The sequence below is a fragment of the Hypanus sabinus genome, chromosome 14 (assembly GCF_030144855.1).
Source record: "Hypanus sabinus isolate sHypSab1 chromosome 14, sHypSab1.hap1, whole genome shotgun sequence".
NCBI classification, from domain to species: domain Eukaryota; kingdom Metazoa; phylum Chordata; class Chondrichthyes; order Myliobatiformes; family Dasyatidae; genus Hypanus; species Hypanus sabinus.
In genome coordinates, this window is record NC_082719.1 from 28,170,858 (window position 1) to 28,198,709 (window position 27,852).

The 27,852-nt window shown below is 40.9% G+C and overlaps 1 protein-coding gene across 1 annotated transcript in view; it reads right to left on the reverse strand.

Moving 5' to 3' along the window:
* Window positions 1-320: 320 nt before the first annotated feature.
* Window positions 321-27,852, reverse strand: part of fam184b (family with sequence similarity 184 member B) — a 205,401-nt gene continuing 177,869 nt past the window's right edge. Inside the window, exons 14-17 of the mRNA XM_059988930.1 lie at window positions 24,199-24,303; window positions 23,497-23,499; window positions 19,884-20,065; window positions 321-1,576 (exon numbers count right to left, since the gene is read on the reverse strand). Of these exons, the coding sequence (XP_059844913.1) occupies window positions 1,492-1,576; window positions 19,884-20,065; window positions 23,497-23,499; window positions 24,199-24,303 (375 nt within the window). The 3' untranslated portion in view covers window positions 321-1,491. The remainder of the gene's footprint in view (window positions 1,577-19,883; window positions 20,066-23,496; window positions 23,500-24,198; window positions 24,304-27,852) is intronic.

Sequence of the window (27,852 nt, forward strand, 5' to 3'; positions counted from 1 at the left end):
GGAAAATCACTCCAGGTGGGTTCTCTTTACTATCACATCAATTTGTGAGTTAATTCATAATATTGTGAATCTAAAGCAGAATAAAAATTAGCCTTTAACATATTCCAGTCTTTACAATCTGATATAAATTTATCCAGTGATCACAAAGGAATTGGTGAATGAATAATTGTTATGATTAGTATAATAGTTGTATTGTCTGAGGATTTGATTATGTTGATCCCTATTCAACTGGTTTTTAGGTGTAAGTAACAGCATTCTTTCTGAGTTTAGTTGACAATGCTCAAAAACTGTTTTGTTTATTTTTATATATGTATATTTACAGCATCATTGCAATTTTAAAAACTGTACAAATAGCACCATGTTCTCTGGTTACAATGCAGCACTTATTTCATTAACAAAAACATCACGAGTCCTATATTTCCTTAGTGATTACTTTGTGACATTAACAATATGTAATAAGTTTCAATTGCCCATAATTTCTGGCTGTCACCCGCACTACTTGGGTAATAATCGTCCTGTGCCATAGTTCTATGTACACTCTGCAACAGTGTTATGGTTTACTCAGAATGGTTCCTTTAGGTCATTTAAACCTTTATAATCACCCCAGAATTTATCTTTGCAAACAGGATCTTTTCGTTAAAGGAAGAAACAAAAGTCTGAGATAAGGGTTCAGTTATGAACAAGGAGTAAAATTTGTTCAATTCTAACATTCAAATAAATGAGTATTGTCAAGCGTCAATAAGCAGTCAATTATTTCCATTTTGTTCTTTTGCTGCTAACCCCTTTAGCCGATTCTGTAAATTAACACCTGCTCTAAGAATGAAGACATGTAAGCTTGCAGTACTGTGTACAATGTGAAATAGCGTATAACACAACACGATTAAATAACAGGACTGTTTTAGTACTGCATTCTGTAACTTTATCTTTTCAATTACTTTACATATGAGGTAGTCTTTCATTTTTGATCTTAATATCTTGCTTTTGAAGTTTATCTACATTTGCCTTTCACTAATTAAGATAAATGCTAAAACCATATGTACTAGTACATTTAATAAAAGCACAGATTACCTACATTTTCTTTTAAATTAAACAATTTTTCAAAGATTTTCTGTATTACCAAAACCAAAATTGACAGTATAAAGTGCAAGAGATTTTTTTCAAAGGAATAGCATGCTATCCTATTTGAGCTAATATTTGTATCAGAATCTTGAAGTCAGCAATTTTCCACACAGACAGAGGGACAGGGAGAAATGCAAAGGGGCAGAGAGGGATGGGGGGGGGGGGGAAGAGAGGGATAATTGTCAAACAATATATATTGATTTTAGATTAAATATGACAGAATTTAATTACTTCATGCTCAGAGCAATATTTATATATGCTGGTGAAAATTTCCTTACCATTTTAAGATGGAATATCAGAACTGTGAATTGAGGACATCACAAAAAATGTAAAATGAAATTTTATTTTAAAAAATGTGCATTTAATTCAGTTTTAAAATGAAAAATATTTAGTGAACCATTCTTGTTGCTGAGGATATTTTCCTTTATTTTGATTTTCGGTGCTATCATTTGTAATGCTGTAACGTGAACAGAAAAAAGTTAATTTGCAGTCTTAGATATCATGTGATCTTCAACAGCATGACATCAGGATGATGTCTTAAAAGGGCATTTTAAATGGTCTTTATGTAATTAAATAGTCATAGAAAAATACAGCACAGAAACGGGCCCTTTGCCACATCTAGTCCGTGCCAAATCATTTAAACTGTATATTCAGAGTGACCTGCACCTGGATCATAGTCATCCATACCCCCCTACCATCCATGTACCTGTCCCAAACTTCTCTTAAACATTGAAATCAAGCTTGGATGCACCACTTGAGCTGGCAGATCATTCCACACTCTTGGGGGCCCTCCAACAGAAGAGATTTCCCCTCTTGTTCTTGTTGAGTGTTTCACATTTCACTCTTAACCCATGAACTCAGTTGTAGTCAGTTGAGTTGTAGTCCCATCCAACCTCTGAAAAAAGCCTGTTTGTATTTACCCTAACTATTACTCTCAGAATTTGCTATGCCTCTTATCAAACCTCTCCTCAATTTCCTGCTTCCCAACAAATAAAGTCCTAACTTACTCCATATTTCCTTGTAATTAATTTCTTCCAGTTCTGGCAACATATTTGTAAATTTTCTTTGTACTCTTTCAACCTTACATCTTTCCTGTAGGAAGATGATCGAAACTATAAACAATATTCCAAATTAGGCCTCACTGGCATCTTAATACAACTTAACGTAACATCCCATCTCCTTTACTTAATACTTTGATTTATGAAGGCCAATGTGCCAAAGGCTTTCTTTACAACCCTGTCTGCCTGTACCACCACCTTCAATAAATTATGGGCCTATATTCCCAGTTCCCTTTGTTCTGCCACATTCCTCAGTGCTCTACCGTTCACTGTGTAAGACCTACCCTGGCTGGTCCACCAAAATTCAGACAAGTGTGAGCTGTTGCACTAAATTCTATCTGCCATTTTTCAGTCTGTTTTTCCAGCTGGTCCAGATCCCACTGCAAGCTCTAATAGTCTTCCTTGCTCTCTACTATATCCCCAATCTTAGTGTCATTTGCAAACTTACTAATGTAATTAACCACATTATCCTCCAGACCATTGATATATAGATCTCAAACAATAATGGACCCGCACTGATCCCTGCAGCATTCTGCTAGTCAGATGCCTCCAGTCAGAGGCAACCATCTACTCCTACTCGGACTTCTACCACATAGCCAATGTCTAATACAATTTACTACCACATCTTGAATGCTAAGTGACTGAACCTTCTGACAACCTCCCATCTTGGACCTTGTCAAATGCCTTGCTAAATTCCATTTAGACAGCATCCACTAGCTCCTTGAAAAACTCTACAAGATTGGTTAGATACGACCTACCACACACAAAGCCATGTGGACTAGCCCTTATCTGTCTGTGTCTATTGGGTACCTTTGGAATACCTTCCAATAACTTCCCTCTTCTGATGTCAAATTCAATGGGGTATGATTTCCTGGTTTATATTTAGAACCTTAAACAGTGGAATAATATTAGCTATCCTCCAATCTTCTGGAACTTCACCTGTCACTAATGATGATCTAAATATCTCTGCACAGGCTCCAAGGGGACTTGTCAGTCCCTGGGGATATATCTACCAAAACCTCCTCTTCTGTAATCTGTAAAGGGTTTGTGACTTTGCTGATTTGCCTCACTTGTATTGATTCTGTGTCCATTTCCTGAGTAAATACTGATGCAAAAAATCAATTTAAGATCTCTCCTATCTGCTTTGGCTCCACGCATAGATTACCATGCAGAGGACCTTCAAAGGGACCAGTTATCTCCTTTGCAATCCTCTTCTCTTAACATATCTGCATAACCCCGTGGGATTCTCCTTCACTTTGTCTGCTTGTGTAACCTCATGCCTTCTTTGATCCCTCCTGATTTCTTAAGTGTTTTCTTGCATTTCTTATACTACATGACTACTTCATTTGTTCCTACCTGCTATGAACCTCCCCTTTTTTCATAACCTTAATATCGCTTGAAAACCAAGGTCCCCTGCACCTGTTGTCTTTGCCTTTTATTTTCACAGGCACAAACAAGCTTTTACCCTCAAAATTTCACTTTTGAAAGCCTCCCACTTACCAAGTACACCTTTGCCAGAAAAAACAGCCTGTCCCAAGCCACTCTCGACAGATCCTTTCTGTTACCATCAATATTGGCCTTTCTCCAATTTAGAATCTGAACTAGTGGACCAGACCTATTTTTTTTCCATATTTACTTTGAAACTAATGGCATTATATTTACTAGATGTGAAGGGTTCACCTACACAAACTGTCACCTGCCCTGTCTCATTTCCTAATAGCACATCCACTCTCTCATTGAGACTTCTATGTACTGATTAAGGAAGTTTTCCTGAATGCATTTGATAAACTCTTTCCCCATATAGTCCTTTTGTAGTATGGGATTCCCAGTCGCTATGTGGAAAGTTAAAATTGCCTACTATAACAACTTTGTTTCTTACAACAATCTGTGATCCTTCTACAAATTTGTTCTGTTAAATCCCACTGGCTGTTGGGCGGTCTGTAATATAGCTCCATTAATGTGGTCATACCTTTCTTATTCCTCATTTCTACCCATAATATCTCACTAGATGAGTTCTCCAGTCTGTCCTGACAGAGCACTGCCATGACATTTTCCCTGACTAGTAATGCCACCCTTCCTTTAATTCCTCCCACTCTATTGCATCTAAAACAACAGAGCCCTGGAATATTGTGCTGCCAGTCCTGCCCCTCCTGCAACCAAGTCTCACTAATAGCTACAATATCATAATTCTCTGTGTTGATCCATGCCCTGAGTTGATCTGACTTTCCTACAATACTTCTTGCATTGCAAGAAGTTGCTATGCAGCTCAGGACATTAGTCACACCTTGCTCAACCTTTTGATTCTTGGAGTTCGTAACAAGATCTCTCCACTATACTTTAAATCTGTAGTTTAGAGAAGTATTCTCAAAAAAATGGAGCAATTGTCATTTCTTAACACTATTCTCCAAATGAAGTTGGTAAACAAGAAATTTAATTTCAATGGTTACCTTGTTACAATAATCCCTTCTTGAATACTTTATAAATTTAATCTAATTTTCTTCAGGCATCAAGTGATTGTCACTAGAATTCAAAGAAAAATACCTGCTGATAATTTTGTTCAGTCGTACTGGAAAATAAATCTTTCACGATTTGAGATATTGATTCAGAGTACCATGGGTCATATGTTTAAACAGTCTATCAATTTTCTAGTACTTATTTCTATTATTTCCAACTAAAATATTGATTATAATGCAGGTTTATTATTCCCTACAATTTGGCATCACCTTGACTCAGCAACACACAAAATTTACGACGGGCTCGATGAAGTGGTTTCCCAATTTACACACTTCATCAAGCACCTCCGCACCATCCGCCAAAATCAAAACTTCATGGTGGTCATATATTTGAATTATGATTCCCATTCTGACATGGTAGTCTGTGGCCGTCTCTTATCCCAACATAAGACCACCTCAGGGTGGAGGAGTAACACAAGACCGTAAAATATAGGAGCAGAATTAGGCCATTTGGCCCAGTGAGCCTGCTCCACCATTTCATCCTGGCTGATCAATTTTCCCTCTCGGCCCCAATCTCTTGTCTTTCTCCTGTATTCCTTCGTGCCCTGATCAATCAAGACTCTATCAACCTCTGCCTTAACTATTACATAAAGACTTGGCCTCCACAGCTGCCTGTGGCAACGTATTCCACAAATTCATCACTCTCTGGCTAAAAAATTCCTTATCTCTATTCTATAAGGATGCCCCTGATTGAGGCTGCATCCTTTAGTCTTACTCACTCCCACTGCAGGAAACATGCTCTCCACATCAATTCTATCAAGGCCTTTCACCACTTGATAAGTTTCAATTAGGTCACTCCTCATTCTGAATTCCAGTAAATACAGGCCTAGAGCATATAAACCTTCTTCATATTTAAAACATTTAACCATTTAATGCTGGAATAATTTTTGTGAACTTCCTTTGAAGCCCCTTTAGTTTCAGCACATCCTTTCTAAGATGAGGGGCCCAAAGCTGCTCATGATACTCCAGATGAGACCTTACCAGTGCTTTATGAAGTCTCAACATTACAACATTGCTTTTATATTCTAGTCCTCTTGAAGTGAATGCTAACGATCAGAATTGGAATCAGGTTTATTATCACCAGCATTTGATGTGAAATTTGTTAACTTAGCAGAAGCAGTTCAATGCAATACATAATCTAGCAGAGAAAAATAAATAATAATAATTGTAAATAAAATAAAAAAATAATAAACAAGTAAATCAATTAGGTATATTGAGTAAATTGAAAAAAATATAAAAACAAAAACACTGTATATTTAAAAAAAAAGGTGAGGTGGAGTCCAAAGATTCAATGTCCATTTAGGAATCGGATGGCAGAGGGGAAGAAGCTGTTCCTGAATTGCTGAGTGTATACCTTCAAGCTTCTGTACCTCCTACCTGGTGGTAACAGCAAGAAAAGGGTATGCCCTCAGTGCTGGAGGTCCTTAATAATGGACGCTTCCTTTCTGAGTCACGGTTTCCTGAAGATGTCCTGGGTACTTTGTAGGCTAGTGCCCAAGATGGAGCTGACTGGATCTACAACCTTCTGCAGCTTCTTTTGGTCCTGTGCAGTAGCCCCTCCATATCAGACCTGATACAGCCTGTTAGAATGCTCTCCATGGCACATCTATAGAAGTTTTTGACTGTATATGTTGACATGCCAAATCTTTTCAAACTCCTAATAAAGTATAGCCGCTGTCTTACCTTCTTTATAACTACATCGATATGTTGGGACCAGGTTAGATCCTCAGAGATGTTGACACCCAGGAACTTGAAGCTGCTCACTCTCTCCACTTCTGATCCCTCTATGAGGAATGGTATGTTTTCCTTCATCTTGCCCTTCCTGAAGTCCACAATCAGCTCTTTTGTCTTACTGACATTGAGTGCCAGGATGTTGCTGTGGGACCATTCCACTAGTTGGCATATCTCACTCCTGTCTGCCCTCTTTTCACCACCTGTGATTCTGCCAACAATGGTTTGTATCATCAGCAAATTTATAGATGGTATTTGAGCTATGCCTAGCCACACAGTCATGGGTATATAGAGAGCAGAGCAGTGAGCAAAGCACACACCTCTGAGGTGTGCCAGTGTTGATCATCAGCGAGGAGGATATGTTATTAACAATCTGCACAGATTGTGGTCTTCCGGTTAGGAAGTCGAGGATCCAATTGCAGAGAGAGGTACAGAGGCCCAGGTTCTGTAACTTATCAATCAGGATTGTGGGAATGATAGTATTAAATGCTGAGCTTTCGTCGATGAACAGCATCCTGACGTAGGTGTTTGTGTTGTCCAGGTGGTCTAAAGCCACATGGAGAGCCATTGAGATTGCATCTGCTGTTGACCTATTGTGGCGATAGGTGAATTGTAATGGGTCCAAGTCCTTGCTGAGGCAGGAGTTCAGTCTAGTCATGACCAACCTCTCAAAGCATTTCATCACTGTCGATGTGAGTGCTACCGAGCGATAGTCATTAAAGCAGCCTACATTATTCTTAGGCACTGGTATAATTGTTGCCTTTTTGAAGCAAGTCGGAACTTCCGCCCGTAGCAGTGAGAGGTTGAAAATGTCTTTGAATACTCCCGCTAGTTGGTTGGCACAGGTTTTCAGAGCCTTACCAGGTACTCCATCGGGACCTTTAGCCTTGCATGGGTTCACCCTCTTTCAAGACAGTCTAACATCGGCTTCTAAGACGGAGATCACAGAGACATCAGGTGCAGCAGGGATCCTCACAGCTGTAGTTGTGTTCTCCCTTTCAAAGTGAGCATAGAAGGCGTTGAGTTCATCTGGTAGTGAAGCATCGCTGCCATTCATACTATTGGATTTTGCTTTGTAGGAAGTCTTGCAGATACTGTCAGAGTGTCTGATGTTGCCTCCAACCTTGTTCACATTTGCCCTCCTCATCACAGACTCAACCTGGAAGTTAACCTTTAGGGAATCCTGCTTAAGAACTCCCAAGTCTCTTTGTGCCTCAGATTTTTGTATTTTCTCTCCATTGAGAAACCCTTGCATTTGTTCTACCAAAGTGCATAACCATACACTTCTGGACACTATTCCATCTACCATTTATTTGCTCATTCTCCTAATCTGTCTAAGTCCCTCTGTAGACTCTCTACTTCCTCAAAACTACCTGCCCCTGCACCTATCTTCATATCATCAGTAAACTTCCCAACAGTCATCAAGTCCATCATCCAATTCATTGACGTATAATGTAAAAAGAATCTGTCCCAATACAGACCTCTATGGAATGCCACTAGTCACTGACAGCCGACCAGAAAAGGCTCCCTTTATTCCCAATCTTTGCCTCCTGCCAATCAACTACTGCTTTATCCATGCCAGAATCTTTCCTGTAACACCATGAGTTTCCAGCTTGTTGAGCAGCCTCGTGTGGCACCGGGTCAAAAGTCCTAGAACCCTGGGGGGTATGCCATCTGATCCTGGTGACTCTTCAGAGCTTTCAGTTCCCCAAGAACCTTCTCTCTAGAAATGGAACTTCACACACTTTATGACCCCTGAAACCTGGAACTTCCACCATATTTCTAGTGTCTTTCACAGTGAAGACTGATGCAAAATAATTATTCAGTTTGTCTGCTATTTCTTTGTCCCCCATTATTACCTCTCCAGCATCATTTTCCAGTGATCTGATATCCATTCTCACCTCTCTCTTACACTTTTAGTATCCTCTTTAATATTATTGGCTAGCTTAATTTCTTATTCTATCTTTACCACCATAATGATTTTTTTTTAGTTGCCTTCTGTTGATACTTAAAACTTCTCCATTCTTCTAACTTCCCACTAATTTTTTCCTATTATGTGCCCTCTGTTTGGCTCTTACGTTGGATTTGCCTGTCACCACAATAGGTCAATGGCAGATGCAACCTCTCCGCGCGGCTTTAGACCACCTGGACAACACAAACACCTACATCAGGATGCTGTTCATCAATGAAAGCTCAGCAGTTAATACCATCATTCCCATAATCCTGATTGAGAAGTTGCAGAACCTGGGCCTCTGTACCTCCCTCTGCAATTGGTTCCTCAACTTCTTAACTGGAAGACCACAATCTGTGAGCATGGATGATAAAATTATCCTCACTATCAACAATGGCGCACCTCAGGGGTGTGTGCTTAACCCACTGCTCTACTCTTTACATACAGATGACTGTGTGGCTAGGTATAGCTCAAATACCATCTATAAATTTGCTGAAGATACAACCATTGTTGGTAGAAACTCAGGTGGTGATGAGAGGGTGTACGGGAGTGAGATATGCCAATGAGTGGTGCTGCAGCAACAATCTGACACTCAATGTCAGTAAGATGAAAGAGCTGATTGAAAGAGGTTCAGGAAAGATAAGATGAAGGAACGCATACCAATCCTCATAGAGGGATCAAAAGTGGGGCGAGAGCAGCTTCAAGTTCCTGGGTGTCAAGATCTCTGAGGATCTAACCTGGTCCCAACATATCGATGTATCAATAAAGAAGGCAAGATGGTGGCTATATTTTAGGAGTTTGAAGAGATTTGGTATGTCAACAAATACACTCAAAAACTTCAATAGTTGTACGGTGGAGAGCATTCTGACAGGCTGCATCACTGTCTGGTTTGGAGGGGCTACTGCACAGGAATAAAAGAAGCTGCAGAGGGTTGTAAATCTAGTCAGCTCCATCTTGGGCACTAGCCTACAAAATACCCAGGACATCTTCAGGAGGCGGTGTCTCAGAAAGGCAGCTTCCATTATTAAAGACCTCCAGCACCCAGGGCATGTCCTTTTCTCTCTGTTGCCACCAGGTCAGAGTTACAGAAGCCTGAAGGCACACACTTAGCGATTCCAGAACAGCTTCTTCCCTTATGCCATCTGATTCCTAAATAGACCTTGAAGCTTTGGACACAACCTCACTTTATTTAATATACAGTATTTCTGTTTCTGCATGTTTTTAAAAATCTATTCCATATAACGTACAACGTGCTGTAAGGTTTCATTGCTAATGTAATGATTTCTCTGTAATGTTCCACTGCTGAGGTAATGGTTTCTCTGTAGCAGCAATGTTTGAGTTATGACTGGAGGTAACAGGTCATGCTAGCCAATGAGTGGGGTGTTCTTTTTTGTGGGTCTTGTAGAAAGGGAGGATGCTGCAGAAGGAGTGTCCACGGAGTCGGTCTGGGTGGAAGTCAGAAATAGGAAGGGATCAATCACTGTGCTGGGAGTAGTCTATAGGCCCCCAAATAGCCCTCGGGACACCGAGGAGCAGATAAGCAGGCAGATTTTAGAATGGAGCAGGAAATACAGGGTAGTAGTTATGGGCGATTTCAACTTCCCTCATATTGACTGGCACCTCCTGAGTGCAAGGGGAATAGATGGGGCTGAACTTGTCAGGTGTGTTCAAGAAGGATTCCTGACACAGTATGTTGACCGGCCGATGAGAGGAGAGGCTATACTGGATCTAGTTCTGGGTAATGAACCTGGCCAGGTGACAGACCTCTTGGTGGGGGAGCATTTTGGTGAGAGTGACCACAACTCCCTTAACTTCAGCATAGCTATGGAAAGGGATAAAATCAGACAAAATGGTAAAGTGCTTAACTGGGGAAGGGCTAACTTTGAAGGGATGAGGCAGGAACTATTGAGAGTAAATTGGAAACAGATGTTCAAAGGGGAAAGCACAGAAGTAATGTGGGAGAAGTTTAGGGACCACTTGAGCTGGGTTCAGGATAGGTTTGTCCCACTGAGGCAAGGAAAAAATGGTAGGAAAAGGGAACCGTGGCTGATGAAACATGTGAGGCAATGTGTCAAGAGGAAGAAGGAAGCATATGTTAGATATAAGAAGCAGGAAGTAGGAGGAGCTTATGAGAAATATAGGGTAGCCAGGAAGGAGCTAAAGAAAGGACTTAGGAGAGCTCGAAGGGGGCATGAGAAGGCCTTGGCATGTTGAATTAAGGAGAACCCCAAGGTGTTCTATGCGTATATGAAGAACAGGAGGATGATGAGAATGAAGGTGGGACCTCTAAAGGATAAAGAGGGCAACATGTGCCTGGAAGTGGAGGAGGTTGGGGAGGTCCTAAATGAATACTTTGCTTCAGTATTCACAAGTGAAAAGGATCTTGATCAGGATGAGGTCGAAGTAGAGCCGGCCTGTGTGCTGGACAATGTGGAGATTAAGGAAGAAGTAGTGCTGGATCTTCTTAAAAACATTAAGATTGACAAATGCCCAGGGCCAGATATGATACACCCCAGGTTGTTGTGGGAATTGAGAGAAGAAATCGCAGGAGCATTAGCTATGATCTTTGAACCCTCTTTGGCTGCAGGGGAAGTGCCAGAGGACTGGAGAATGCAAATGTAGTTCACTTGTTTAAAAAAGGTAATAGGGAGAAACCTGGGAACTATAGACCGATGAGTCTTATGTTGGTGGTATGCAAACTACTGGAAAGGATTCTTAAGGATAGGATCTACGAGCATTTGGAGAAGTACAGTCTACTCGTGGATAGTCAACATGGCTTTGTGAACGAAAGATTGTGCCTCACAAGCCTGATTGAGTTTTTTGAAGAGGGAACAAAATAAATTGATGAGGGTAGAGCAGTGGATGTGGTCTACATGGACTTTAGCAAAGCATTTGACAAGGTCCCTCGTGAGAGTCTCACCCAGAAAGTCAGGAGGCATGGGATAAGTGAAATCTTGGCTGTTTGGACAAAAAATTGGCTTAAAGGAAGAAAGCATGGGGTAGTTGTAGAAGTAAAGTATTCTGCCTGGAGGTGGATGACTAGTGGAGTGCCGCAGGGATCTGTCCTGGGACCCCTGCTATTTGTGACTTTTATAAATGACCTGGATGTAGAGGTGGAAGGATGGGTGAGTAAGTTTGTGGATGACACAAAGATTGGAGGAGTTGTGGATGGAGCTGTAGGATATAGGCAGGCTGCAGAGTTGGTCAGAAAAATGGCAGATGGAGTTCAATCCGGACAAGTGTGAGGTGATGCATTTTGGAAGGACAAACCAGTAGACTGAGTACAGGATTATGGTCAGTTACTTAAGTGTGTGGATGAACAAAAGGACCTTGGGGTTCAAATCCATACATCCCTCAAGGTCGCTGCGCAGGTTGATAGGGTAGATAAGAAGGCCTATGGGATGCTAGGCTTCATAAATAGGGTGATTGAGTTCAAGTGTAGAGAGGTCATGTTGCAACTCTACAAATCTCTGGTGAGACTGCACTTAAGAGTATTGTGTTCAATTCTGGTCACCTCATTATAGGAAGGATGTAGAAGCTGTGGAGAGGGTGCAGAGGAGATTTACCAAGATGTTGCCTGGTTTGGAGAACAAGTCATATGAAGCAAGGTTAACAGAGCTGGGACTTTTCTCTTTGGAGCGTAGAACAATGAGAGGGGACTTGATAGAGGTCTAGAAGATTATGAGAGGCATAGATAGGGTGGATAGTCAGTACCTGTTTCCCAGGGCACCAATAGCAAACATCAGAGGTCATATGTACAAAATTAAGGGAGGGAAGTTTAGGGGAGACATCAGGGGTAAGTTTTTTTTTACACAGAGTGTTGTGAATGCCTGGAATGAGTTGCCAGGGATGGTGGTGAAGGCTAAAACATTAGGGGTATTTAAGAGCCTCTTGGACGGGCACGTGGATGAAAGAAAAATGGAGGGTTATTGGGGTAGTGTAGGTTTAGTACTTTTTTTAAGGGTTATATTGGTTGGCACAACATGGAGGGCTGAAGGGCCTGTACTGTGCTGTCGTGTTCTATGGTTCTATGGGTCTGGGAGCTGGGAATTTGCAGTCTTGTGCCGGGGGAGAGATGAGGAGAGAAGATGTGAGTGGAGAGAGTTGGTCGGCCATGGACAGAGTGGACTTGGAGTGAGGGTCTGAAGGTCAGCAACGATCGGAGGAGGTCGATGGTGGATGAACGGCCTTATCAGTGAGCTCCAACATTGCGCATTAGACTGTTATAGAATGGGCCCTTTTTCTGTTTTTTTGTTATCTTTCCTAACCATATAGTCAAATTAAGAATTATAAAGCTCAGTTGGTTAATCACATATGGTGTACTGTTTGTTATTTCTTGGTACTGCCTTGTAACAAGGAGGACACATTGTACAGCATCCACCCAAATGAGATTTCTTAAGTTTGGCTGGGCCGGGGGGGTGCTATCATCCCCTATATTAAGCCACTAACCAAAGTGGGAGTTACATACGTAATTGATTTACTTGTTTATTTATTATTATGTTTTATTTTATTTTATTTTATTTATTACGATTCTTTTTTTCTTGCCTTTAGAATACTTCTTCCTCTTTGGGATGTTCCAATCCTGTGCCTTCAAATTGCTCCCAGAAATTCCAGCCTTTGCTCCTCTGCTGTCTCTTCCAATCAATTTTGGCCAACTCCTCTCATGCCTCTGTAATTCCCTTTATTCCACTGTAATATTGATACATTTGACTTCAGCTTCTCCTAAGATTTCAGAGTGAATTTGATCACTTTCCCCAAAGGGTTCTTTTACCTTAAGCTCTTTAATCAATTCTAGTTCATTGCACAACATCCAATCCAGAATTGCTGATCCCCCTAGTGGACTCAACCTTGAGCTGTTTTAATAAGCATCTCGAAAGCATTCTAGAAATTCCCCTCAAGAGTCCTGCATCAACCAATCTACCTGCATATTGAAAACCCCTCACGACTATTGTAACATTTGGCATCCATGTTCTGTCTCCCATGGTAACTTGTAGACCAAATCCTTACCATTGTTTGGGGTTCTGTATACAACTCCCATGAGAGTCTTATTATCCTTGCAGTTCCTTAGCTCTGTCCATGTAACAGTTTCAGACTCCGCAATACCCAGAGCTTGGACTGACACTTTACTGTCCTATTGTCCTGTTTATTATTTATTGTAATGCCTGCACTGTTTTGTGCACTTTATGCAGTTCTGGGTAGGTCTGTAGTCTAGTGTAGTTGGTTTTTTTTTTGTCTGTGTTGTTTTTTACGTAGTTCAGACTAGTTTTTGTACTGTGTCATGTAACACCATGGTCCTGAAAAATGTTCTCATTTTGTAATGTACTGTACCAGCAGTTATGGTCGAAATGACAATAAAAGTGACTTGACTTGATTCAACAGCTTCCAACCCTACGTCACCTATTTCTAATGATTTAATGTAATAATTTAACAACAGAGCCATGTCAACCCCCCCACTGCCTTCCTGTCTATCCTTTTAATACAATGGGTATCCTTGGATGTCAAGCTCCCAATTATAATCTTCTTACAGCCATAATTCAATGATGCTTACAACGTCATACCTGCCAATCTGTAACTGTGCTACAAGTTCATCAACCTTATTCTATATACTGTGTGCATTCTAATATCTTTAATCTTTTATTCACCATTTAGGATTTTTTTCCACCTTTTACTTTGCCACATCTTCAATTTTGTCTTCTCATTAGTCTCTCCTTGCTAGGAGTCTCACCAACCACTGCATCTGTTTGTAAACCAACGACCTCATCTTCAACACTATCATTCCAGTTTCCATCCCCCTGCCAAATCAGTTTAAACACCTGAACAACTCTAGCCAACCTGATCGCAAGGATATTGGAGCCCCTCAGGTTCAGATGTAACCTGTCCCTTTTGTACAGGTCATACCTTCCCCAGAAGAGATCGCAATGATCCATAAGTCAATACTCCTGCCCCTTGTGCCAGTTACTCAGCCACACATTCATCTGCCAAATCATCCTATTCTTACCATCACTGGCACATGGCCCATTCAGCAATCCAGAGATTACTACCCCGTAGGTCCTGTTTCTCAGCTTTCTACCTAATTACCTAAAATCTCTCTTCAGGACCTCTTCACCTTGTCTACCTATGTCATTGGTGCCAATACGTACCAAGGCAATATGAGAATGCCATGGCATAATCAGAGATATCTCTGGTCCACACTCCTCTCCTATCAGATTCCTTCTTCTCCAGCCCTTTATCTTTCCAACCCACCTGGCTTTACCTATTGCCTTTGAGCTATCCTCCTTCCTCTCCCCAAACCTCTTTATTCTGGCGTCTTCTCCCTTATTAGTTCCGAAGAATGGTCTCAGTCCCAAACATGGACTGTTTATTCATTTTCATAGATTTTGCCTGACCTGCTGAGTTCTTCCAGAATCTTGCATGTGTTGCTTTGAATTTCCAGTAGCTGCAGACATTCTTATGTTTATAACATTGACTCTTAACTATTTTTCATTGTTTTAATATTCAGGGGAGTGAAAATGCTGCATTTAGTTACAAGGACTTAGTCATGATGAAATCTTGTCTTTAACTTCCTAATGTGTTTGTGGTGCTAATGTTTTCACAATGGTGTTAGGAAGGAGATTATAACATATTGACTAAACAGTACTGAAGAAATAAATATGTTACTTAGGATTGAAATGGAATATTGGTCCTTTTGGTTTTCTCTGATTGAAGCTACAGAGTGGATGGTTCGATTACGGTTGGCCTTTAATTGCTGCAGCACATTGTATTGGTTAACATTTTGCATCGAGAGGGTGTTGTCAATGCAAAGGAATGTTTTGTCAGTATGCAGCTGGTCAATTTTGCAGATGTTTCTTTCAACATGATTGATGGATCTTTCATCAAATTCCTATTGAGATGTAGGTGACAGAGTTTTCATTTTACTCTTGCAGCCACAGTGTTTATGGTCTTTAGTCAATGAAAAATCCCCTCAACCACCTCCAAGATGTTGATAACAAACATCCTTTATTATTGGGCCCTTACTTTCCATATTTGAAATGGTATTAAAAGAGTGTTGCTTGACATACATTTACAGTGCCTATAAAAAGTATTCACCCCCTTGGAAGTTTTCATGTTTTATTGTTTTACAATATTGAATCACAGTGGATTTATTTCAGCTTTTTTGACACTGATCAACAGAAAAAGACTCTTGTGTCAAAGTGAAAACAGATCTCTACAAAGTGATCTAAATTAATTGCAAATATAAAACACAAAATAATTGATTGAATAAGTATTCATTCCCTTCAAGTCAGTATTTAGTAGATGCACCTTTGGCAGCAATTACTGCCTTAAGTCTGTGTTGTTGTGTCTCTTAGCTTTGCACATTTGAATACTGATTCTTTTTCCCCCCATTCTTCTATACAAAATTGCTCACGCTCTGTCAGATTGCATGGGGATCGTAAGAGAACAGTCCTTTTCAAGTCCAACCACAAATTCTCAATTGGATTGAGGTCTGACTTGGCCTCTCCTGGACATTCCTTTTGTTTTTAAACACATGCCATTCCCTATTCCCAGTTCCTCCATCTCCACTGCATCTGCTCCCAGGATGAGGCTTTCCGTTCCAGGACTTCTCAAATGTCCTCTTTCTTTCAGGATCGTGGTTTCCCTTCTGGCGGCATCAAAGGTGCCCTCACCCGCATCTCCTCCACCACCTGCACTTCAGCCCTTAACCCATCCTCCCGTCACCACAACAAGGACAGGGTTCCCCTTGTCCTCATCTACCACCCCACCAGCCTCCTGATCCAACACATTATCCTCTGCAACTTCCGCCACCTTCAACAGGACCCCACCACCCAGCACATCATTCTCTCCCTACCCCTCTCAGCTTTTTGCAGGGATCATTCCCTCCGCGACTAGCTGGTCCACACGTCCCTCCCCACAGAACTCCCACCTGGCACTTACCCCTGTAAGCGCAAATGCTACACCTGTCCCCACACCTCCCCCCTTACCATCATTCAGAGCCCCCGAGAGTCCTTCCAGGTGAGGCAACACTTCACCTGCGAGTCTGCTGGAGTTGTCTATTGCATCCGGGGCTCTCAGTGCGGCTTCCTCTACATCGGCAAGACCCGACGCAGATTGGGGGACCGCTTCGTCAAGCACCTCTGCTCTGTCCGTCACAATAGACAGGACCTCCCGGTTGCCACCCACTTCAATTCTGCCTCTCATTCCCATCTGGATATGTCCATACATGGCCTCCTCTACTGCCATGATGAGGCCAAACTCAGGTTGGAGGAGCAACACCTCATCTACCATCTGGGTAGCCTCCAGCCTGGTGGTATGAACATTGAATTCTCCAATTTCCAGTAATTCCCTCCCCCTCCCCCTATCTTAGGTCCCTCTCTGCCTCTCTCCCCTTTCAACTTACTGCTCCTTTACCTCTACAGTTCTTTCATGCTTATCCCCTCCCTCCTTTATCCTTCCTCTGATTGGTTCTTCACCTGGCGCCTCTAGCCCTTCCCCCCCCCCCCCCCAATCTCTATTACTGGGCTTCGGCCCTCTCTTCCCCCCATTCCTGATGAAGGGTCTCGGCCTGAAACATTGGCTACTCTTTTCTCATGGATGCTGCCTGACCTGCTGAGTTCTTCCAGCGTCGTATAGGTACCCTTTGTTTTTAAGCTATTCCTGTGTAACTTTGTCTTTATGCTTGGGGTCATTGTCTTGCTGGAATTCAAATCTTCTCTCAAGTCTCATTTTGCTTGCAGACTGCATCAGGTGTTCCTCCAGGATTTCCCAGTATTTTGCTGCATTCATTTTACCCCCTACCTTTGAAGCCTTCCAGGGCCTATTGCAGTGAAGTGTCGCTACAGCATGATGAGCCACTACCATGCTTCACAGTAGGGAAGGTGTGCTTGTGATGATGTACAGTGTTTGTCTTATGACAAACATAGTGTTTAGTCTGATGGCCAAAAAGCTCAATTTTGGTTTCATCAGACCATAGAACCTTTTTCCAACTGACTTCAGAGTCTCCCACGTTCCTTCTGGCACAAACTAGCCAAGATTTCTTGAGTTTTTTTTCAACAGTGGCTTTCCCTTTGTCATTCTCCCATAAAGCTGTGACTGGTGAAACACCCAGGCAACAGTTGTTGTATGCACAGTCTCCCTCATCTCAGCCACTGAAGCTTGTTACTCCTCTAGAGTTGTCATAGGTCTCTTGGTGGCCTCCCTCTCTAGTTCCCTTCTTGCATGGTCACTCAGTTTTTGAGGATGGTCTGTTCTAGGCTATTTACAGCTGTGCCATGTTTTTTCCATTTCTTGATGATTGACTTCACTGTACTCCAAGGGATATTCAATGACTTGGAAATGTTCTTGTATCTATCTCCTGACTTGTGCTCCTCAATAAACTTTTCACAGAATTGCTTGGAGTGTTTCTTTGTTCTTTTGTTTTCATGGTGTAGTTTTTGCCAAGATACTGACAGATACAGGTGTATTTTTATGACAATCAATTGAAACACCTTGACTACACACTGGACACAACAGATCTCCATCTAACTAATTATGTGACTTCTAAAAGCAATTGGCTGCACTACTTATTATTTAGTGTGTCATATTTCCCCTATACCAACTCAACCCAGGTAGCACAGATAAGAGTTCCCTTTGTCTTGCCTTTCACCTCAACAGTTTTCTCATCCAGTGCATCATCCTTCCACATCATTTTTGCCAGTTGCAACAGAATCCCTTCACCATCTTCCCCTCCCTACTATTTCCTGCTTTCTGCGGGAACCACACTCTCCACTCTCCATGATACCATGGCTTGCTAATCCCTGTGTCCATTCCCTCCCCATCCCCTTGAACTTTCTCTTGCAACTACAAGAGGAAAATATGTCCCTACACCTCCCCCACCACCATTTTGCACATCAAAATTCACATGAATAGCCTCCAACCTCAATTACTACATTTGGTGTTCTCATGACCTCCTCGATGTCGGCATGAGTGTGTGTAAACTAGGTGACCATTTTGCAGAACATTCATGCTCTGTCTGCAATGGCCATCCTGACCGTCGAGTTGCATGTCACTTCAACGCTAACATCTGCCTTCTTCATTCTCTACTACCTGGATGAGGCCCAATGCGGGCTAGAAGAACAATCCCTCATTCCTTCAGGTGTTAACAACCAATGGTATGAACACCAAATCTTCAGACTTCAGGTAAACTACACTCCTTCTCTGCTCTTTTCTCTCTCCTTCTAATTCTCACCTCCTGCACCTGGTTCCATAGGCCTATCAATCACCTACTTCACCTGCTTCTTCTATCTCGTCCCCCATCATTTCTCATCTCAGCATTCCTCCCTCATTTGTTTCATCTTCCTGACATCAGGTTCCAACATTTGCAACCTCTTATGTTTCCACTTATTACCCTCTAGTCTCAACCTCCCACCTCTCCTTTCTGCCTCCAGCTTGACTTCAACTGCCCACAATCTCCCTCATTTCTTGGTTCACCATTTTACCTGGGGTCTAGTTCTCTTCCTGTTCTAGGTATCTGGAACAATAAACACCACAAACCTAATACTTGACATTTTTCTACTGTCAATGCACACTTAAAATAGAAGCATTCAACTCAGATAATAAAGTACCTAACACCAAAAAATGTTGTAAGAGAGGTTTAAAGGAGGATAGGACAGTGAAATTATTTAGTCAGGGAATCCCAAAGATAAAGATCTTACCAGCTGAAGTGAGTGCAATGAGGATGCTCAAAAGGCCAGAATTGGAGGATTGCAGACGTAAGAATGAAAAAATGACAGATTACAAAAAGAAAATTGAACCCAGTGCCCCAGAGGGATTTGAAATCAATCAATCCATTAATTGTGACTCTTTAGGCAGGAGACTGTCATGCCATGTATAAAACACATTGAGCCATGAATTCATAGGAGTTATTGAAATAATCAAGCAGGTGGCTGAGGAAGGCACTATGGAAGGTTCAACCCCAGAGAAGTTTGGTACTGATGTAGTCAAACAGCGTATCACATATGAATAGACAGTGTTAACAGATGGTCTAGATACGTGAAGCCTAATTCATCTCTGTCAAAATGATACTGAAGTGCAAATCCTCTTGCTCTGTTAGACCCATGGAAGGAAGACAGCCAAAATTGATGGTGAGGCAACACTGCTTATAGCAAGGATTGGAGAAGATAATGTTAATTTTAGCAGAAGAAAATTTGTTTATCTTGTAATTCCCTCTCCTGGGGACTGTGGACCTCTCGGTTAATGGTAGGTGTCCAAGGCATAAAGAAGGGTGTAAACCCCGGCTGTAATTGATGTTAGATGGTCTGGCTATTTTGTGGCTATGATGGTGCTGATAGAGGTTGGTGTTCCAAAGGCTGTGGGCTGTCATTGTGACTGTCTGTCAAAACCGATGGTTTATTTCATAATGTTTGGTTGCATTCCTGTGAAGTATCTTAAAAAGGATCTATGTAAATAGATGGCAAAATCTATTGTTAGATTACAATTGTATAACATCAAAAATCAATACAAGATTCAATGCATTACCATGGGGCTGGTTTTGATGGCTGGACTTGTAGAAATATTCTTGATGCACTGTTGAGATTTTGGTCCAGGCTTGGAGATTTAGTGATCGCAGGAAACTTATTGATCGAACATGATAAGCTTTTCTCACATGAAGTTAGGTTTGGAACACTGACCACCCGGACTGGTACATCTTCTGTTCTCTTCTAAAATTCAAGTTCATAAAAGATACATGCTATTAAATCTCATTAATTACATCTCGCGCTATAATTGTTTTAATGAAATAGTTCTATCACTGAAATGTTCCCACAGCTTATGGACTCATTTTCAAGGACTTTTCATCTCATGTTCTCAATATTTATTTATAATTATTATTTCTTTCTTTTTGTATTTGCTCAGTTTGCTGTCATTGGCACATCGAGTGACTACCCAACATGGTGCAGCCTTTCATTGTTTGTATTATGGATTTAGTGAGTATGCCCATGAGAAAATAAATCTCAGGGTTATATATGGTAACATGTGCGTACTTTGATTGTAAGTTTTCTTTGAACTTTAGATTTTATCATATATATAATCTCAGAACAACTCAGCATTATTAATATGCAAATCCCCAGCAATTTATGGTTAGGAGTAGATGCCCAGTGATCTGTGAAAATGCTACCTTACCTTTAAATTCTTAATGATTTTTATGAAGCCAGTATATTTGCACATTAAATGTCCAGGTGAGCATGCCATAGGAATTCAAGTTAAATAATTTTAAAAAACAGTATAAATACCTCATCTGGCAACATGAGGTAAAGACTGTTAATTGACTGCCCTTGCGCATCTGTAGTACTTCATTAAAGCTACGAGTTGTAGGACACTTTAAACATTTCAAAAAGTAGCCTTATCCTTACTTTCACTTCCTCTCTCTTATTCCTGATTTTCTTTTAGATTTCTTTGCTCTATTGGGCTCAGCATTGAACTAATTCCCTCAAATTTATCTTTATCTCCATCCTTCCTCAGTTTATTTCTCAAATGCTTAATCTCCTAGATGATCTATTGTTCACTGAGTCCTATAATGCCCTATTTTCCCTCACCATACTGTTTTTCTTGCAGCTCAAACCTAAATAATTGGAAACAATGCTGATATTAACATGCATGAAGCCCATAATAGTAAAACCTAGACCAGCAATAGCCAAGTCTGGACCAGTGTTTTAAATATGAATGTAAAAAGTTCCAAAGTTCAAAGTAGAACTAATAATCAGAGTACATACATGTCAGGACATACAACCCTGAGATTCTTTTTCTGTGGGCATACTTAGTAAATCTATAGGACAGTAACTGTAAACAAAATCAATGGAGGACAAATTGTGCAGATGCAGATATAAATAAAGAGCAAAAAAGAAAGAGCATGAAATAACAAGAGTTCTTAAATAAGTGTTCAAGAGCCTGATGTTTGAGGGGCAACTGTTCTTAAACCTGATGGTGCGAGTCCTGAGGTACCTGTACCTTTTACTTGACGGCAGCAGCGAGAAAAGAGCATGGTCACCAATGGGTGATGGGGATCTTTGATGATGGATGCTGCTTTTCTACAGCAACGTTTCATGTAGATGTGCTCAATAGTTGGGAGGGCTTTACCCATGATGTAATGGGCCAAATTTACCAAGTTGTAGGATTTTCCACTCAAAGGTATTGGTGTTCCTATGCCATGCCATAATGCAACCAGTCAGTACACTTTCCACCACACATCTATAGAAGTTTGCCAAGGTTTTTGCTGAGATACCAAATCTCTGCTGACTCCTGAGCAAGTAGAGGCACTGTAGTGCTTTCTTCACAATTATATTTAAATAACAGTGTGCCATCACTGGTGGTTACTTATCAATAAAAGGTTATTCATGGCCTTTGGTAATTTTATTATAAAAATGCACATCAAGTAATTGGGTTGGATTAGATAAGCCACTGGGTATTTACATGAATATTCTTTTCACTATCTTGCCTGGCCCACTGAGTTCTTCCAGTAAGTTGTTGCATAAAATCTTTCTGCGACTGATTAACAGAAATTAATCATATAAATTCAAATAGTACCTTTTCAGAAACTGCCTTATCTGCTGAGTATTTCAAGCATTTTCAACTTTTAAAAGTGCAAGCGAGGTGCCGGTGTGTGGTGGTGACATAAGTAAGAGAGGGACAAGTCATCTCACTGTTTGCTCAGGTGCGATGGGACGTTGGTACCGAAACGGTTAACAGTGCTAGCCAAAGTAAGATTGTAAAAGTTTTTAAAAAGGTACAGAGGAGTTGCTGAGTCGTGGAACTGTTCATCTCAGAAGTGGGACCTTCAGCCCATCCAGTCCTTGTTGACTATTTTGCTGGTCACTACTAATCCCATCTGCCCACATTAAGTGCATATCCTTCAATGCCTAGCCTATTTAAGTGCATGGTAAATATCTTTTAAAGATGCTGATTGTTTTTTTCCTGATTCCATTACCTGTTCTCAGCATGTTCCATGTATCAACCATTTTTTGTGTTTAAAAATAAAGGAAACTTTCCATTCAAATCTGGACCAGCTGGAAAAAATGGCAGATGGAATTTAATGCTGACAAGTGCAAGGTGTTGCGCCTCAGTAGGACCAACCAGGGTAGGTCTTACACAGTGAACAGTAGGGCACTGAGGAGTGCAGGAGAACAAGAGGATCTTGGGAATACAGGTCCTTAATTTATTGAAACTGTTGGCATAGATCGATAGGGTCATAAAGAAAGCTTTTGCTTCATTGACCTTTATAAATCAAAGTAATAAATACAGGAAATGGGATGTTATGTTGAAGTTGTATGAAATGTTGCTGAGGCTTTATTTGGAGTATTGTGTGCAGGTTTGGTCACCTACCTACAGGAAAGATGTCAATATGGTTGAAAGAGTACAGAGAAAATTTACAAGGATGTTGCTGAACTGGAGGATCTGAGCTATGAGGAAAGATTGACTAGGTTAGGACTTTATTCCTTGGAACGTAGAAGATTGAGGAGAGATTTGATAGAGGTATACTAAACTGAGGGGTATAGATATGGTAAATGCAAGCAGGCTTTTTCCACTGAGCTTGGGTGGGATTAAAACTTGAGGTAATGGGTTAAGGGTGAAAGGTGAAAAGTTTAAGGGGAACATGAAGGGAAACTATTTCACTCAGAGCGTCATGAGAGTGTGGAATGAGTTGTCAGTGCAAGTGGTGCATACAAGCTTGATTTCAGCGTTTAAGAGAAGCTTGGAAAGTTACGTGGATGGTAGGGGGCTATGGAGGGCAGGTCAATGGATGAAGCAGTTTAAATGGGCCTATTTCTGCGCTGCACTTTTCTACGCCTCTAACCCCTTTAAAGCACCTTTGGCTCCCCTTAAACCCATATCCTCTTGTTTTTGATATCCTTACCACGGAACAAGTATCCAGATTATCTACTACTTCAACCTCCTTCAACTCGGGGAAAACAACCTATTCAATGTTCCCTGAAGTCCTCAAATTCAGTAACATCCTGGTGAATCTGCTTTGTACTCTTACCAGCTCAACCACATCTTCCCTAGTGTGCTGAATGGAACTGCTCACCATAGTCAAAGTGAGATCTAACCAGTCTATACCCAATCTAAAATAGGTTAGCATGTAATATCCCTTCACCACCTTCTGGACTTGTGTTGCCACAACAACAGAAGAGAACAAGGAAAATCAGGCACAAAAATGTGTTTTTTTTTTAAAAAAAACTTTTATTGAACTGAACTAGAATGACGTGAGAGGTGAAGGGAAATGCATGGCCTAAAGAATTAGAGTGTGATGAAATAGATGAATTCTGTCTTTGAGGTGGGAGTATACAGGAGGATTGAGGGAAGATTCAGTAGGAACATATGGGAAATAGAGTGTAGTACTATCTTGAAGCATTGGATAATTGAAGGGGGCAATGATGACTAAGTTCAGAACATAGTACGAATATTTTTCTACTTAGCCCTGGAATGGTTGAACCTCCTTCCTGGGTTACATTAAGTAGTCCCTCTCCTTACTAACTGAAGTCATTGTCTTCAAAGAACTTTAGCTCTGGATATTAAACTGGCCACACCTCCTCTGTGTGAAACACCCCCCTGTCATAGAATCTCTTTCACACAGCCATTGGAATAAGAGCACAACATTGTGGAGGGAATTTTGTGGCCTTAAAATTACACTTCCTATTCAATAACACTCCAGCATCAAGTTAATAAGCACTTAACACAACAATGTAGTATTCAAAATGCTTTGTTTCCTTACAAATTTGTAATTATTAATCTCCATCTAAATTCACTGCTAGAGATGCCATATCTTCCACATATTTAACAGATTGAAAAAACAATTTACCTTCAGGTTTGAAGTGAAGCTTCCAGGTGTAGGACTTTGGATAAAAGATCTATTGATGTTACTTTCACTGTTTGCCAAGGAAATTTGCTTAAACCTCCTGTCATCCTATCAGTTAGATGGAACAGAGTTATGATAGATGAAAGTTTTGAGTTTGTAAATAAACCTTATTTACTTTAAAAAATAAATCTCAAAGTCATAAAATACTTAAGAATCAAGAGAAAGTTCCTCTTAGAGGTTTTAAGGTGGTGATATGAAAAGATGTCTGGAGGTTAAATGCAGCAAGCAGGATATTTTCGGTTTTGTAACTTTTTATGGGAAATGGAATGATACAAGGACAGAGATTTATGCCCAAGTGAATCTGAAGGATTTTGTGCTGCATTTAAAGCTTCGATAACCGAAGCTGCCGAAAACAAGATACTGGCAACATTACTGTTGTGCCTCCAGGCGTAAAAAGTGGACTACTGAAAATGTGCACTTTTTAGACAAGACAAGAATTGTTTTCTTAGCATGCAACTCAGTGGGCTACTAAAAGGTGAGTGACCATACCTTTATCTGAAAACTGACTTACTGGATTCAGTTTTCATCTTTAATGCTCTTGGAATAGAGTTTTATGCATGATGAGGTATGTACTGGAAGACAGATGAACAGTATGGGTGGTGATATTAGGGTTGTGGTGTGGGGACAACAAGCATGACTGAATACTTCTGAAATTCTGCTGTAAGATACTGAGCGCTGCAAATTCTTAAGGTTGTTTCTAAAAGCACCCTGATTCTGTGCAACTGATACCACTGGTTTGTTTGGGAGATAAATCTGCTGCATTGATGTACTCCAGCTGACTCACACAACTGTAGGATTCTGAAATTGATAAGTGTTCCTGGGGCCTGGTGACAGGTGCTCATGAAGTCTGCAATAAATCCTTGAACCTACCTTTCCCATTGCAAAAACACTGCTGAGAAACTGCAAAGAAATTATGCCCCTGGCATAATGATTCTAGCCAAAATTTAAATAAGCAATCTCTACATAATGTTCCTTCCACCATCAAAAGACTCAAATGTAGTTGCTCTGTGCTGTGGCCACTCAGTCTATATTTTGTTTCTGTGCCAATGCAGCATACCAAATTGAAAGACATACAATTGAAATACATCTTCACGTTTGAGTCTTTTAATTTAATATGCTGCATTTGCACAGAAACAAAATATAGTTTGAGTGGCCAAAAGACAATAAGACATAGGAGCAGAATTAGGCCATTCAAGTCCATTGATTCTGCTCCACCATTCCATCACATGGCTGACATGGATCCCACTCAACCCCATACACCTGCCTTCTCGCCATATCCTTTGATACCCTGACTGATCAGGAAACTGTCGACTTCCACCTTAAACATACACATAGACTTGGCCTCCACCTCAGTCTGTGGTAGAGCATTCCACAGATTTACTACTCTCTGGCTAAAATAAAAATCCTGCTTACCTCTGTTCTAAAGGGTGACCCCTCAATTTTGAGGCTGTGCCCTCTAGTTCTGGGCACTCCCACCATAGGAACCATATCTCCACATCCACCCTATCTTGTCCTTTCAACATTCGGTAGGTTTCAGTAAGATCCCACCCCTGCATTCTTCTAAATTCCAGTGAATACAGACACAATTCTGCTCCTATGTCTATGGCCACATTGCAGAACTCTTCCATTCAGTTTACAAAAATGACTAGGTTTCTAGTTACCAGTCACTTTGATTTATTCCACTATAAGTATTCCAAAGAGGCTCAACGTAAATGCAAGGAACAGCATCTCATCCTCCCACTGTTTCCATTAAAGCTGTCAGAAATCAAGAATGAATTCTATCATTCCAGGTAAAACAACTTTTACATTTTGTATTAGAACTGAATCGTCACTTAACTGAAAATTGTACTTTTTTTCCCTCCATGAATGCTGTCTGACCTGCTGGGTATTTGTTTTTGTCTCTGATTTCCGCAACTTTTTTTGCTTTTGCTCATTAATAATTTCTTCATGGGTTTTGAGTATTCTACACCATCCCTCTTTAAATAAAAGGATACCACCAAGATTTCGATGCCAGGGACATTACACAAAATGGAAATGCTTTTTTCCATCAATGACGTCTTGCACCTTGGTGAACTTGTTTCACAGGTTCTGTGTTTCATAACTCTGCTGGCAGCTGGTGACTTTTTAGGTTGAATGTACCATAAATAAATGACCAATGGTCAAGAGTGTGAAAGCAATGGATGAGGCTAAGAAACAACACACACACAAAATGCTGGAAGAACTCAGCAGGTCAGGTAGCATCTATGGAAAAGAGTAAACAGTCGATGTTTCAGGCTGAGAGCCTTCATCAGGACTGGAAAGGAGAGATGAGAAGTCAGAGTAGGGAGGGGAGGAAGAAATACAAGGTGGTTGGTGATGGGTGAAACTGGAAGAGCAGAGAGGTGAAGTATAGAGCTGGGACATAGGTTGATGAAAGAGATAAAGGACTGGAGAAAGGGGAATCTGACTGCAGAGGACAGAAGGCCATGGAAGAAAGGAAAGGAGTGGAGCATCAGAGGGAGGTGATGTTCTGGTGAGTAGATAAGGTGAGGGAGGGAAATGGGAAGGGGCTTCCACTGCGAGGTTGGAAAATCCTTGAGTAGGAGGGAGGCAAAGTGACCATACTGGCTTATTCCAATGCCAGAGTGCGAAAAAACAACTCTGGCATGGATGGAGCAGTGAAGACAAAATCTGCCTCTTGACGACAATGCTCAGAGCATGGTTTTGTCATAAGAAGCATTCTACTTTGCAGGAGACCTGATTCAGATTATATTATCATGCAAACAAGAGACTGAACTAATGTTAAAATGACTTGTGCTAATGATGGATACAGATCAACTGCTGGACTGGTCACCACTTAATGCACTGACAGTATAAGTGAATTAGCATGAGTGTCCTTTCCCAACAAACATCCACAGCAGTGAAGCCCTAGTTATACTCATTTGGTTCCCTTGGGTTAGCTACATAATTCACTTAGCTCACACCAGAATCCTGAAACTGACACTGTTCCAAACTCTGTCATGGTGGACAACCAGTATTCCCTTGAGTTAGAGTGGTATTTGTAATCTTTCCTTTGAACTTTGAAGTGCTTGAGGAAAAGTTGTAAATACCCTTCTAACTCAAGGGGTTCGCTGTTTCATGTCAACTCAAACTGAAAAAGAATGATTAGAATGGTGCTGAGAACTAAATGTCTAACATATTTGGCAGATGAAGCACACCACCCTGGAAACTACACACTAGCCAACGGGCACCATCTGCCCCATCTGTGAATAAATCTGCATGTCCTACATCAGTTCCCCTAATAATGCCTGATCCAACATGCAAGCAGACCATCCTCAATTATGTAAATGTGAACAATAACTGCAATATTTCAACAACTCATTCATTGGAGAGAGGTTAGGGGAAAAACTGAAGTCACACAACACAATATTAGTTAGCATGTTTATCAGAATTGAAATCCTTAATAATCACAATGTGATTAGAAGATTGAAGCATTATTGGCAGAAGAACTGCTTGAAGGCTTGGGAGTTGTGCCCTAAATTGGTACACATTTCAATTTGCAAACAAGTGCAAGCACTGAAATCTGCAAACCCCATTTATCTTATCAAATCTGGGCAA